The sequence below is a fragment of the Anser cygnoides genome, chromosome 8 (assembly GCF_040182565.1).
Source record: "Anser cygnoides isolate HZ-2024a breed goose chromosome 8, Taihu_goose_T2T_genome, whole genome shotgun sequence".
NCBI classification, from domain to species: Eukaryota; Metazoa; Chordata; class Aves; order Anseriformes; family Anatidae; genus Anser; species Anser cygnoides.
The window spans coordinates 10,567,888-10,579,959 of NC_089880.1; the positions used below are offsets into that span (position 1 = coordinate 10,567,888).

Here is a 12,072-nt window from a genome sequence, read left to right on the forward strand (position 1 = left end):
GATTCTCTGCTCCCCCCCCCCCCCCCAAAAAAAAAAAAAAGGAAAAAAGAGACTTGAAACTAAGCAATTAATATGTCACCAAGAAGTATTTTAAGCAATAACATGAAAACTGACCTGGCAGGGAGAGTACTTTCCTTCTCTTTTCAAAGGAAATTCTGTTTTTCTCAGGAGAAATTTCAATCTAAATTATACTGACTTTATATTAGATGAACGTTCATGTGCTCAGTGTTATCCACACCGTGACAACTCTACTAACCAAGACGCAGATATATTATACAGATACTTCGGTTCTACGTGCTTTGTAAAGGGTATCAGCAAGCACAGTAATTCAAAATAATTAGCAAAATTTTGTAGTCTTTGATCCACAAAAAGTAGTTTAATCAGATTTTTTATTTTCTAAGTAAATCTTCTCAAGACTGACCTCAGCACTGAAGTGCTTGATCCTTTAAATTAAGCAGAACTGATCGGATAATGCGGGTTTCAAGGATGCAAAAAGAAAGGTGAACTCTTTATATTAAAATGTGTCACCTTCAGGTTTTGTTTATTTTGTGGTTGTTGATTCCAAATCCTAGGCACTTAAGTGGTAAGACAAAATTTCAGGAGGACACAGCACCCAGTTAACCTTTCAACCTAACAACGCTGGACATGTAACAAACATTACCTTTATGAGAATGTTGCAGGTTTTGTTGTTTTTAAACAGCAGGCTCTGGAGGGCCGGTGGCTTTTGCTTTGTTTTTAAATTAAGGTGATGAAAATGCACAGGGGAGGAAGAAAATTCACAAAGATAAAGACACTCAGCAATCTTCAGCATCTGGACTGAACTACAAACAGCTTCTCAGGGCTCTGCCCAGCGCTCTGCCTGTCCCGCCTCTGCGCAGGACTGTGGAGCGGAGTTCAGTTTTAATGCTAGCGAGACGTGGCTTGCCAACATGTGCTTGCTGAATGAGGTAGGTCTCCATTACCTCATTCCAAACGACCCCTTTTACAGATCCCATGCAAAAAAGCTTTTGAAGATGTATTTATTTTTAACCATGTGAGAAATCTCACTTACGTTAATGATTGTGCAACAATAAAAAGTACAAATAAAAATGATTAGTAGTCCACCGATGACTATAAACCCTCTTCTCTTCCCTCCCCCTGCTTTTTCTTAGGAACTTGTTACTCCAATGTTTACTTTTACTTTTGCAAATCTAAGAGGCAGAGCTAAAGGCAGAGGTACAAAAGCAGCACCATGAGATCTTTACGTATGACACGATCCAGTGTGAATGCCACACCAGGCAACAAGAGTAGGAGGGTTAAAGCCTTGCTAGGTACCCAGTTAATCTGTACAAGGACAGTAAGGAAGGATTATGCAGCTTTGAGAACCACCATGATCCATATTCTGCCGCTCCTCTCTTCTCCCAATATCCCTTCTCAAACTCTTTTACCACCTCTCAGATTTACCCATTTAATTTTCCGTGCAACTAGTCTCAGAAGAAGTCTGAAGGTGTCTCTGGGGTTTGAGTCCCCACAGGCAGCTGCCTTTAATTTTACCCACCTAACTGGGATACGTAAACTCCAGAAATGAGCATGAATGACTTGTGTGAAAGAAGGGAGGGGACGTAGATGAGGATACAATGATCCCCACAAGGATCTAGGTCCAAAAGAAAGATCAGAATAGCTTTCATGGAGATTTGCTTTGGAGTTACCTTCTGGCAGACAGCCCAGGCCAGAGAGGGAACATTTGTGAGCCTACAGCAAGAATTGCTCGGAGTGAAAGGAGAGCTAACAGATCCATCAAACCTCAAATCTCATAGGTTTCTCCTATACTTTATATGTACTCTGCCTTTTACTAGCAATTAACTCCAAGTCAGATGCTACTTACTTGCCCTGACCTCCCTGGAGCACCCCACAGCTCAGGTCTCTGGAGAGCAGAGCTTGTCCACAGGAGTCCTGGCTTCCAGGTTTAGTTTCCGCCAGTCCCAGGAGATGTCTGGTGTCCCACCTATCCCCATTTCCCTTGACAGAGCATGTACAGCCTAACATCTCTCATCAGGAGACCAGCTCAGCATCCACTGCAGCAGCAAAGCCTTAAGTCAGCTTAACATAAATGAACATTATAAACATTACCTTGATATTTCGTACCACCTGCTACCTGAAGTCCCTCTCTCCATGCGATCAATGCACCACTTCTCCTAACCCCCCCCTCACCCACCCAGCACCAAAAGCCCCTTTTCTCAGGCAGGCCGGCCAACAAAACACAGATCTTTGGTGCTTCCAAGCCCAGTTACCATGGAGACAGCAGAAGTCAAAAAGTGGTTAAAACACAAAAATTCAAACCAGACAAATTCTCAGACCTTCAAAGCTTTTAAAACCCACCTGGGTCTTCCCCAAATACCTGAGAAACACCACAAGCTCACAACAAGATGCTACAGGCAATATTTTATTTCAGGGGCTAGTTTCAACGTTTGCTACGAAGCATCTTCTGATGCTCCAGCCACATCCTCCTAAGGGTTAATAAACCAAAACAGGAAAGAAAAAAAAGCACAAAAGCTGTGTAACTTCTTTCCGTGGTATGACAAACTCTGTGCCGCATATTCCGAAGTGTGAGATGTGAAATTTCCATTCTTACACTCAAGTAAAAATGGCACAAAAAGTACAAACCCTGGGAACTGCTTGATTATTAGTTTATCAGATCAACATCAGCAAAACTGTCTTTTTATGTGCTGCTTAGTTTCAAAAAACCTACCATGCATATTTCAGCTCTCCCTCTCCACACCCCACACCCTTCTGCTGCTGTCCAGCTGGAACACATCAAGGGTCTAGAAGCCAAGTCAAATGTTGACCCCACCCTCCTCCATCCATTTTAAGGCACCTTCAAAGCCAGTACACTGATCTAGTTCAGCTTAGCCAACAACGCCAGCAAATCTGTTATTTAAGACTTTAGTGCTGGGTTTTTATAACTGCCCATTAATACAAGCTTTGATGTATGGTCAAAAAATCCAGCTGTAATGAGTTTCATCAGACTGTAGTAACCTTTCCTCAGAAGGTCTTTATTACTATACCTTCATAATCTTTGGTCCCAATACTGTTTTATAGTATCGTTCTTACTGAAAAATGCCTTCGAAAACAACACTCAGCACCACTTAACACATCTCCTTCCCCGAAATTAAATCAAAGATCTGTTAATAGACACTTTTGTACCCACATTTCTAACAGGAGTTTGCTCTTAAGAGTACGCAGGCAACAGTTGTGTGAAACAAAAGATAAACTGATTTTTATGGCAAAACCCTTGAGACAGGATACAAAAGGATTTTGTAAAAGGACAAAGGACTTACTCTGTTGTTCCCCTTTGCAGGATGCAGCAAGGAGGAAAGAGGAAAAAAAAAAGAAATATTAGATACATCTATTTTACATACATTCAGTCTAACTCGCACAGTTCTGGAAATGGCTCAAACCAAATGAACTGACTCAAAGAACGTTCACTGAATCCTTTCGTTAGACAGCTTCCAGGGAGTGCAGGACATTCGCGAAGGATTTAAAATGCTCAGCAAAGCTGTAAATTCACACTGTTTTTCAAAATTTCCTCTCTACACAAACATTCTGATTCCACTTTTGCTTCCTCCAGTGTAAATCAGGAGCAGCTCCAGGGAAGTCGGTGGACACTAATACAAGGGAGAGGAAAACAAGGCCTGAAATGATCTAGGGATGGGACCACAGCCAGCAGGATTTTTGTGCACTGGTAACGCTGAACTTCCAGTACACAAAGCAACCCCCTAAATGTGTCTGCTTACCCTTTCACAACAGCTACTCCCTACGACATGCCAATGAACGGGAAGTTTCCCGATCCAAAGCTTTTTAAAAAGCAAATATTGTACGTTTAGATGAGCAATGAAAGTAAGGAGGAGGTGGCATTAGGGAAAAAGGGGAAAGGAACGGATGGTGCTAGCAAGGTAAAGTGTGCAGAACAAGTTACGATGAACATCTGTGCCTTTTTTTTTTTTTTTTTTTTAATTGTGAGTTTTGCCATGAGCTGGCACGAACAGTGTATATTATACAGTGGGAAGTCAGCCAAAACAAACACCAGCCTACAGTTGAGAAATACAGTCTGGAAAGGTTAGTCACAAAGTTGTAGTCATTTTTTCAAAACGGAGGTTTGGATGCATCCATACAGAAAGCCAGCAGTAAAGTCAGCTGGTAAATGGATATCCCGTTTCAAAGTGAATTGGCCACAGTGTGATTTATATCAAGCAAGCTGACTTGCATATGGCTTGGAAAAATAAAAACACTGATTCATTGCTATCCGGGTGGCTGTCAAAGCCCACGTCCTGACAAAAGCAAATCTCCTGGGGGAAAGTGGTGACTTGGCAAAGTGCAAAAGAATTCGGGGGCTCACAGAGAAACTTGGAGGGGTGATTAAAGATAAGTTAACAGGAGAGTGAACATAGGAGTGTAACATATGAGTGTGAGCACGCATTTCCATGTGCAGAAGGGCAAGGAACGCAGGCAAAACGAAGCAAGGAAATGGGGGAATGGGATAATATTTGCCTTTAATTTTTAATATTTGAATGAGTTTTGTTTAGGCACAAAGAAAAAATAAAAGTCAATCTTAGCTTACAGCATCACATTAGTACTGGGGAATTCCTATTAGTGGCAGTATGGCCTGAGCCCCATTACCACTGTCATCATACAGTTTTAAGTAGCACTACTAGAAAAACAAGAGGAAAATGAATATTCTTAGTTAAGAGATTTCTTCCTGGTGAGAATTCAGAACAAATCTCTCTAATTTGGTGACAAATTCCTACTTCTCCTGCCACCGCAGAAGGAACCCAACTAGGGGTGAACGCGTCGGGTTTTCTATCGGCGTTCCCGCACACGAGCGGCGGAGCTGTTAATGAAAGCACACAGCTTCCCTTCAGGCTCCAGGCTGTGCACGCTGCTCTGGCAGTTACAGAAAGCAGGCCAGCTTCGCCACTGCCGTCCTCCAGGTTTACAGCACTATTAATCTATTTTTCATTTCTAAGCAGCAATTTTTCTACTTCGGGTGCCAAAGTCTTGGATAGTCAAAGTTACCAGCTGTAACTCACACGTGAAAAAGAGGGAGGAGGTCAGCCGGGAAGGGGCTGGGGTACCTCTGCGCGTTTTTAACGCTGGGATTGCAAAGCTGCGGGGAAGGACTGAAGCAAACACAAGTTGCTGCCATTTCCTGGCAGCGCCTCTTACATAAAAACGGGGTCTCTAAATCTTCGAAGGAGAATAAAAGACTGGTGGGTGTCTCTAAAACTATTTTATACTGTCAGGGGAAGATGTGGAACTGAGGAGCACGCATATGATTTTAATGAAAAGTTAGGATGAAGTTTCCAAGGTACCCTGGGCCTTGGAGCTTTTGCTTTACAAAACTCAAAACGTTAAGAGCAGACTTTCAGTACACATTTGGACCTAGAGTCCTGTAGGAACAAAATACTTCGCCAGACTGGAGCAGTATGAAGGATCTTTCCTGCACAACTTAATAGACTACTGGATGCATTTCAAACTATAGGGTTTTGGAACAATGCTAGTCACTCTTTTTCTGATGTAAAGATAATTATAGCTCAGAGGAGAACTGAATTCTGACTCCCCCCTACTTTTGTTTTTCAAAGAAGACTTTCATCTTGTATCTACGATTGCTTTGACAAACTAACTTTAAACAAAAACAGTGAGAGTTCTTTAGAAAACTTACTTTGAGCTTAAAATATTTTTAGAGAGAAGGGGACAAGAGGACAGAAGTTTAGAAACCCAACTAGTGTGCCGTTTTTTATTGACAAAGCATCAGATATGTGACAAATATGTCACAGAATACAAGATTACATCAGGTTTTTTGACATCATAACCTGAGCGGGAAAACAAAATGCAGTATTTTGATCTTAGCAAAAAATTAAATAACCTCTCATAACTAATCCTTCTAAAATGACTTCTGATGGTCTTATCTAAAAACAGATCTACTGGGAGAGGCAACATACTGAAGAGTCATCAAAAATATATACATGTATTTAAAAAATTATATTTATATTGTATTTAAAAAAATAACTGGAGAAGCCAGTAGTTCAAGGATTCTGTGATTTAGCTTTTGTTGGTAGCCTTGAAACTTACTATGAAGAGAGGAAGCTGAGAGTTGCTTTGGTGCGTAAATAGCAGAATTCTGCAGAACTATACTGGAAACCATGGAGGTATCACAAGTATAAGGGAGGTATGAAGAAGAGAGACGAAGATGGAAGAATCGCAAGAGCCTGGGCTCAAGGAACCTAGTCTTTCCATGGGAAACAAGCAGGAACAGGAAAAAATTCTATCAAAATCAAAGCATCATTTCCCAGACTAGATCTTCCTCTGAAGGTACCCAGTGGACTTACTGAAAAAAGGTGAACCATGTATTGGGGAAACTTTCAAAAGCTCAACTGACATATTTTTGGCTAAAGTCAGCCTTCTCTCTGGATACATCTCCTCAAACCTTCACTCAATATTAAAGCTGAGGTGAACAGCAATAGAGAAAAAGACTGAAGAAAAATTTCATCTCAAACCACTCAAGCACAAAGCTCAAAATTATTTTAAAGAAATACGAAAATGCGGAACCCCCCTTACACACTGATTGAATCCCCTGGGAGTTCCAGAACTTGGAGAAAAAGACGTGTTTACTGCAGATCTGTCATGAACAGCAAAGGCCTTTCAAAATGGAAACCTTATCCATAAAATGGAGTAGCTGTAGTCTGAATGGTCTTTAACCAGCCCTGCTATTCAGTACCAAGATCTGGGTCTGGTGCTGTAGTCCATATTGCTATGGCCTTGGCTACATGGGTATTTGAGGAAGCTGGACTTCAGGAACATGGCCAACTCCTCCCAGGCTTATATAAACGAGAAAACACAAAATGACGAAATCTAAGAAATATGAAATGATAGTTGGGCATAGTCCGTTTCCCAACTTTCTGTCTTTTCTGTGTAATTAATAGAGGTGGTTTTTGGTTTTGTGTTTTTCTTTTTTTTTTTTTTTTAAACACTATTTCCTGTTCAATTTGCTTCACATGATTAGCAGAGTAAAACAGTCTTTGGAAAGGTTTAGCATGTGTTTCATACACAAAAACATGCAGTGAATCAGTAAAATAAATATACATGATTGCCTGGAATGCCTCTGTCAGTTCTGTAAGACAGAGCTTGCAGGAATAAACTTCTTTACCTTAGAAGACATTCATAGAAATAGCGAAGCTCAGAAAAATCCAATTTGCTCAATGCTTTTACTACCCAGTTCCAATGAATAACATTTTGGAACTTTTTTATATTGAGGTTTGACACACAAATTGTTCTTAAGATATTTCATTATGAATATTTAAAAATTACCACAGAAGAGTTCACTGAAAAGGCTACAATTTCTTGAGAAATCTGCAGACACTGTGTTTTCCCAGATGATATGATTGTTTTTCTGACTCAAACAGAGCAGCTACTGGAAAACTAGTGAGCTGTTTAACTTACTGAGGATTTATCAGGATAGACACCGGCTCGTAGCAGAGATGCCTTCCAGCTATCCACCTCCTCTTGGGAGTCACAGGCTAGTTCAAGGAAACGGTAATCCTTGTAAACATTCCTAGAACAAAGAGCACCACATTGTAAAATGAGAATTTTACTAGTCTGTATCACGCATGCAGCATTTTAAATTAAAAATCCTTTGGGATCAGAAATGACTTGGTAATTGTTTTGGACAACAGAGTTTATGAGACAGGTGCTTGTTTAATAATCACATGGAGTACTTAAAAATATCTTAGAAAGCTACAGCACAGTTCTGGAAATAATAATCATCTGAAAGTACCGTGAAATTACTTAAAATCAATTTTCCAGCTTTTTCCAAAATAAGGCACATTTAGGAAAAGAAAGACTTGTGATGCAGAGGACAAACACATAAGACATGCCAACAGAACTACATGTCTTGTCACTGATTGCTGCTGTAACCAACGCGTATCAGAACAATTAAGGATGGTACTTTTTCCCAAGTTAGGTCCTTTCAGTGGACCCTTTTAAGCTGTTAGACATCATCGGTAAAAGGGGAAAGAAAACAATAACATTCAGGTATTTTTTTTTAAAGCCCCCCTGATGTGTGCCACAGCAGTAAGAAAACTGTGACATGTTTAAATACCACCTATTGCAAGTCATTAATAGAATTAGATAAATATAAGCATTATGAATAGGGAATCACTTAATGGAAGAAAAGAGAAAGAAGGAAAAATACATAATATGTAGGAAGGTGGTACTTGTAAATTCTCCAATAAACAGAACAGATTTTCCCCTTACGGTTTAGCCATTAGTTTCCGAATTCATAGTCTATATACAGACCAGATTGCTATAAATTTGTCAGCCAACAGTCTTTTTAGGAAAGGCCACAAGCTTAGCTGACAAAGGTTATGAAACCACATTTTGCTAGATCTTAAAAGCTGCACAAGAATCAATCTTCCATTGCAACAAGACTGTTTTCTTTCCGTAGCAAGCTATGGAGAAGAGGGAGTGGAGGGTGGCAGAGACGTTGATAGGGGTTACTTAACCTTCAAAAACAGCAACAACCAGGGGTTCTTCAGTTTCATTATGCAATTGAAGTGGTGATTTCTGCCATACATTTTGAGAAAAAAGTGTGAATACCCTATAGAACCAGGAGATAAAGCTATTAGCATCACTGCCTAGATAAATTTCTGTAGCATTCAGGGTCTGGTGGGATTTCATCTTCATGCTTCCATAATACACCTGACTTGATGTAGTTACTGCTCACAGAAATTCTTCTCCCTTACTACCAGTAGCACCAGACAGCTCCTAGCCCTGCTTTTTAGGGGCAGTCTCAAGAAAAACATGTGTAGAAAAAATTTTATTGAATGGTAGGAGTTCCTGCTTGAGCATGGAGACACCATCACACCTACACACAAAATTAGCAGTCGTGAAACTACAGTATGGCAACCAGAGCATACCCACCATCAAATAGAGGGAAAATAGAGACTGCATTTAAACTTACAAGCACTAATGGACACACTGGGATTTCCTGACATCAGTGACAACTCTCACAATGCAATGGCTACACCCGAGCAGGCAGGCAGGTGTGCTCAGCACCAACCCTGCACCATTCTCTGAGCATCCAGGCTGGAGATGTCCCCCGGGCACGTTTCAGTGCCATGCAGGGCAGCACAGCTGTGTTTCCTGCCAAGAGGAACCAGAGCACAAATCACATCCCATAGCTTAGGCAAAGCCACTGGCAGAATGAACGATTAAAAACTCTACGGATCTTCTATTGATTAGAAATTTAAAATTAAACCTTTTCCTCCTCTGACTCCAAACACACCAATAATGCGTTAAAGCAAAGGATGCCCTGGACAACCTCTTCAGATGCTGTTATCTTGAACTGATGACAAAACACTTGAATTTTAATCGATTTACAATATTGTGGAACTCGGAGTCAACATTTACTGCATGAAACAAAGGGCTTGATGAAAACAAAAAGAGGAGCAAAATGAAATCGCCAGAAAAAAAAAAAAAAGCCTTAATTTATTGTTAGGAGAAACTTTTACTGCGATAAGTTTTTTGGCTAAGTTAACTAAGCAGCTATAACTCTGAAGTAAAGGGAAGCTGAAATGGTAAAAGGGTAGCCTCCGAAAAGATGACTAAAAATAACAATAGAGCACATAAAAGCCATAAAACATAGTGATAGGGAAGTTCCAAAAATGCTTATCTGCGAGAGCAAAACAACTCGACACTAGCTTGTGAAAACATTTTTTCAGAATTGTCATGTTCTGTATCAAACTTCTTGGCATTTTGTGACTTGCTACAGCAAGTGTAGCTGTGTGAGAAGGGATTTCAGCTGACCACTTCGAACACAGGAGAGCTGGCAGCCCTGCATTACTGCATCCATGTATATCTAGAGCTTTCCTTGGTCTAGGGGCACCTGATGACCAAGCTGCTCAATGCCTCCAGCCCTCCTACGCCTCTCCCACTGCAGTGTCTGAGCGCTTCACAACCATCACAAAGCAACACAGGTTTCAGCTTCGCAACATAAAGGAGGAACTAAAAAGCATTTGCTCCAAGCTGGAGCTCCCAAGGAAGCTTACATTAGGGCAGGTAGATGGATGTGTGCCTCCCAAAGCAGCTTCCCTTGCTACTAGACTTCCTTTGCCTTTCTTTCTTCCAGAAGGGCTGACAGGCACAGGAACTTTTCAAAGGAAAAAAAGCCAAAGCAACTCCTGAAGAGAGTTTGTCCTTTTTCTGTTACTAGTGGAATCTTACAAAAAGCACATTAACATGTTTTACTCATTAGGAAGCCATTGGCATCTTATGGAAAGCTGTAAAAACGTTCTTGAAAACGACTCAACTTTTCTGTTTTGTTCTGCCTTCTACTTTTTAAAATTGCTGAAGATAGCAGCGCATGGGAACAGTTACTACTCAATCCTCACCTACTTACTCCATATGGAACACAGTGAGGTCACATTCTCATTGTCATCTCTATAGCGGCCACATACTTATGCAAGAGTGATATAGTACAGGATACCAAGAAGCAAAAAAGAACTCTCAGCTATACAAGCCCTGTTGAAATTCAGGCAACTTGAAAGCTCAGGGACTGTAGAAACAAAACAGATACAATAAATGGGAATATGCCTAGTAGTACAATCTGCATGCCACATTTCCCTTGGATATTTAACATTTGTAAAATGTGAGCAGACAAACAGGGGAGCTGTGTGCAAAGCTACATGCATGTACCACACCCACCTATGCAGCTTCCTCCTGTGGAGTCTCATCATTGTAATTTAATATCCTGCACAGTACATGAAAATAGATCTATAGCTACCTTACTAGAAATTAAAATACTTCCCCCTCCAAGAATGGAAAATACAGAAGATTACCATTTGTTATCTGCAGGTTTTGCCATAGCCTAAATACACAGACCTCAAGATGTGGATTCCGGAAAAAAATCACAACAGAATTTCTCATGGTGATGAGCAGCCAAGTAGACTAAAAAGTGTCATTTCTGATTCTGGGATGGTTCCCTCCTCGGAACACATCTTCTCTAGACCAGAGTCTAGAGACCCATTACTTGTGAGCCCAGCAGACACCCAGCTGTAACTTGGTTTATACAACTTCACTTTACCATTACCTTTGTTTCCAGCACTCTGAATTCCTTTCCCCCATATATTTCAGGGTCCAAAGCAAACTACCTAATGCAGAAACAGCCTTTACATTGTGCATAGCTACTTCTTTAACCCCTCCCATCACAGAATAATCCTAAGAAGAACAAGCCGTAACAGAGTACGGTATCTGAAAGCATACACAAGGGAACAGGAGTGCCAGATGAGACTGAAGACTGAGCCCTGTAAGTTACCGAGATTCCTGTCCCACTAGTCCCGAACCCTGGCTTGTCAACGCTGCATAGGGAAGGTTCAATTGTCTATGTAAAAGCAAAGCTATAGGATCCAGGACCAACAGCGGAATTTCTGCGAAGTGGGTATCACAAAGAACTTTCTGGATGTCTACTACAGTGGACTCAACACCTGCAGGTTTCCCCCTGCAGTGACTGCACATCAAAACTGTTTGCTATCTGAACAAGTGCTAGACCTCAAGACATAAAGTATCTTTTGTAACTTCTTAATACCAAGATAAGATTAAATATTTAGCTTCAACAAACCTGGAAAATTTTTAAAGGCAATTACTTTATATACATTACAAATCCAGTTGATATGCATGCACATAAATTAACACATATCCATATATGCATAGCTTTTAGATTGGGTTGGATCTGGAATATTTCAGTAGACAAAGCTATATTATTATGTGCAGGCTATTATTATTATATTTATTTATTTATTTAAGAGAGAGAAAAACAAACCAAGATTTAATGCGGATGCCCCTAAACCTGCCAATATATAGGAGGAGACAGAACTGCAATTAGAGAGCAAGAATATTATTGAAATTTTTAGAATTGTGCCTTTAAGCCAATTTAACTTTAATCCTGCAAAGAACACAAAACACACTGAAGTTAAACAGTGACACTGAGGTGAGCAAAACTACTCACAGAGTGAAAGATGCATTGCTATCTGCCTTCATGGG

The 12,072-nt window shown here is 40.5% G+C and overlaps 1 protein-coding gene across 8 annotated transcripts in view; it reads right to left on the bottom strand.

The window, feature by feature from the left end:
* Window positions 1-12,072, bottom strand: part of DNM3 (dynamin 3) — a 181,283-nt gene that overhangs the window by 52,005 nt on the left and 117,206 nt on the right. For 7 of the 8 annotated variants that reach the window (XM_067001516.1, XM_048080188.2, XM_067001513.1 and 4 more), the window contains one exon: window positions 7,477-7,588. In XM_067001516.1, the coding sequence (XP_066857617.1) occupies window positions 7,477-7,588 (112 nt within the window). Of the gene's footprint in view, window positions 1-3,317; window positions 3,330-7,476; window positions 7,589-12,072 lie in introns of all 8 variants that reach the window. The other variant, XM_067001518.1, reaches the window with a different exon arrangement.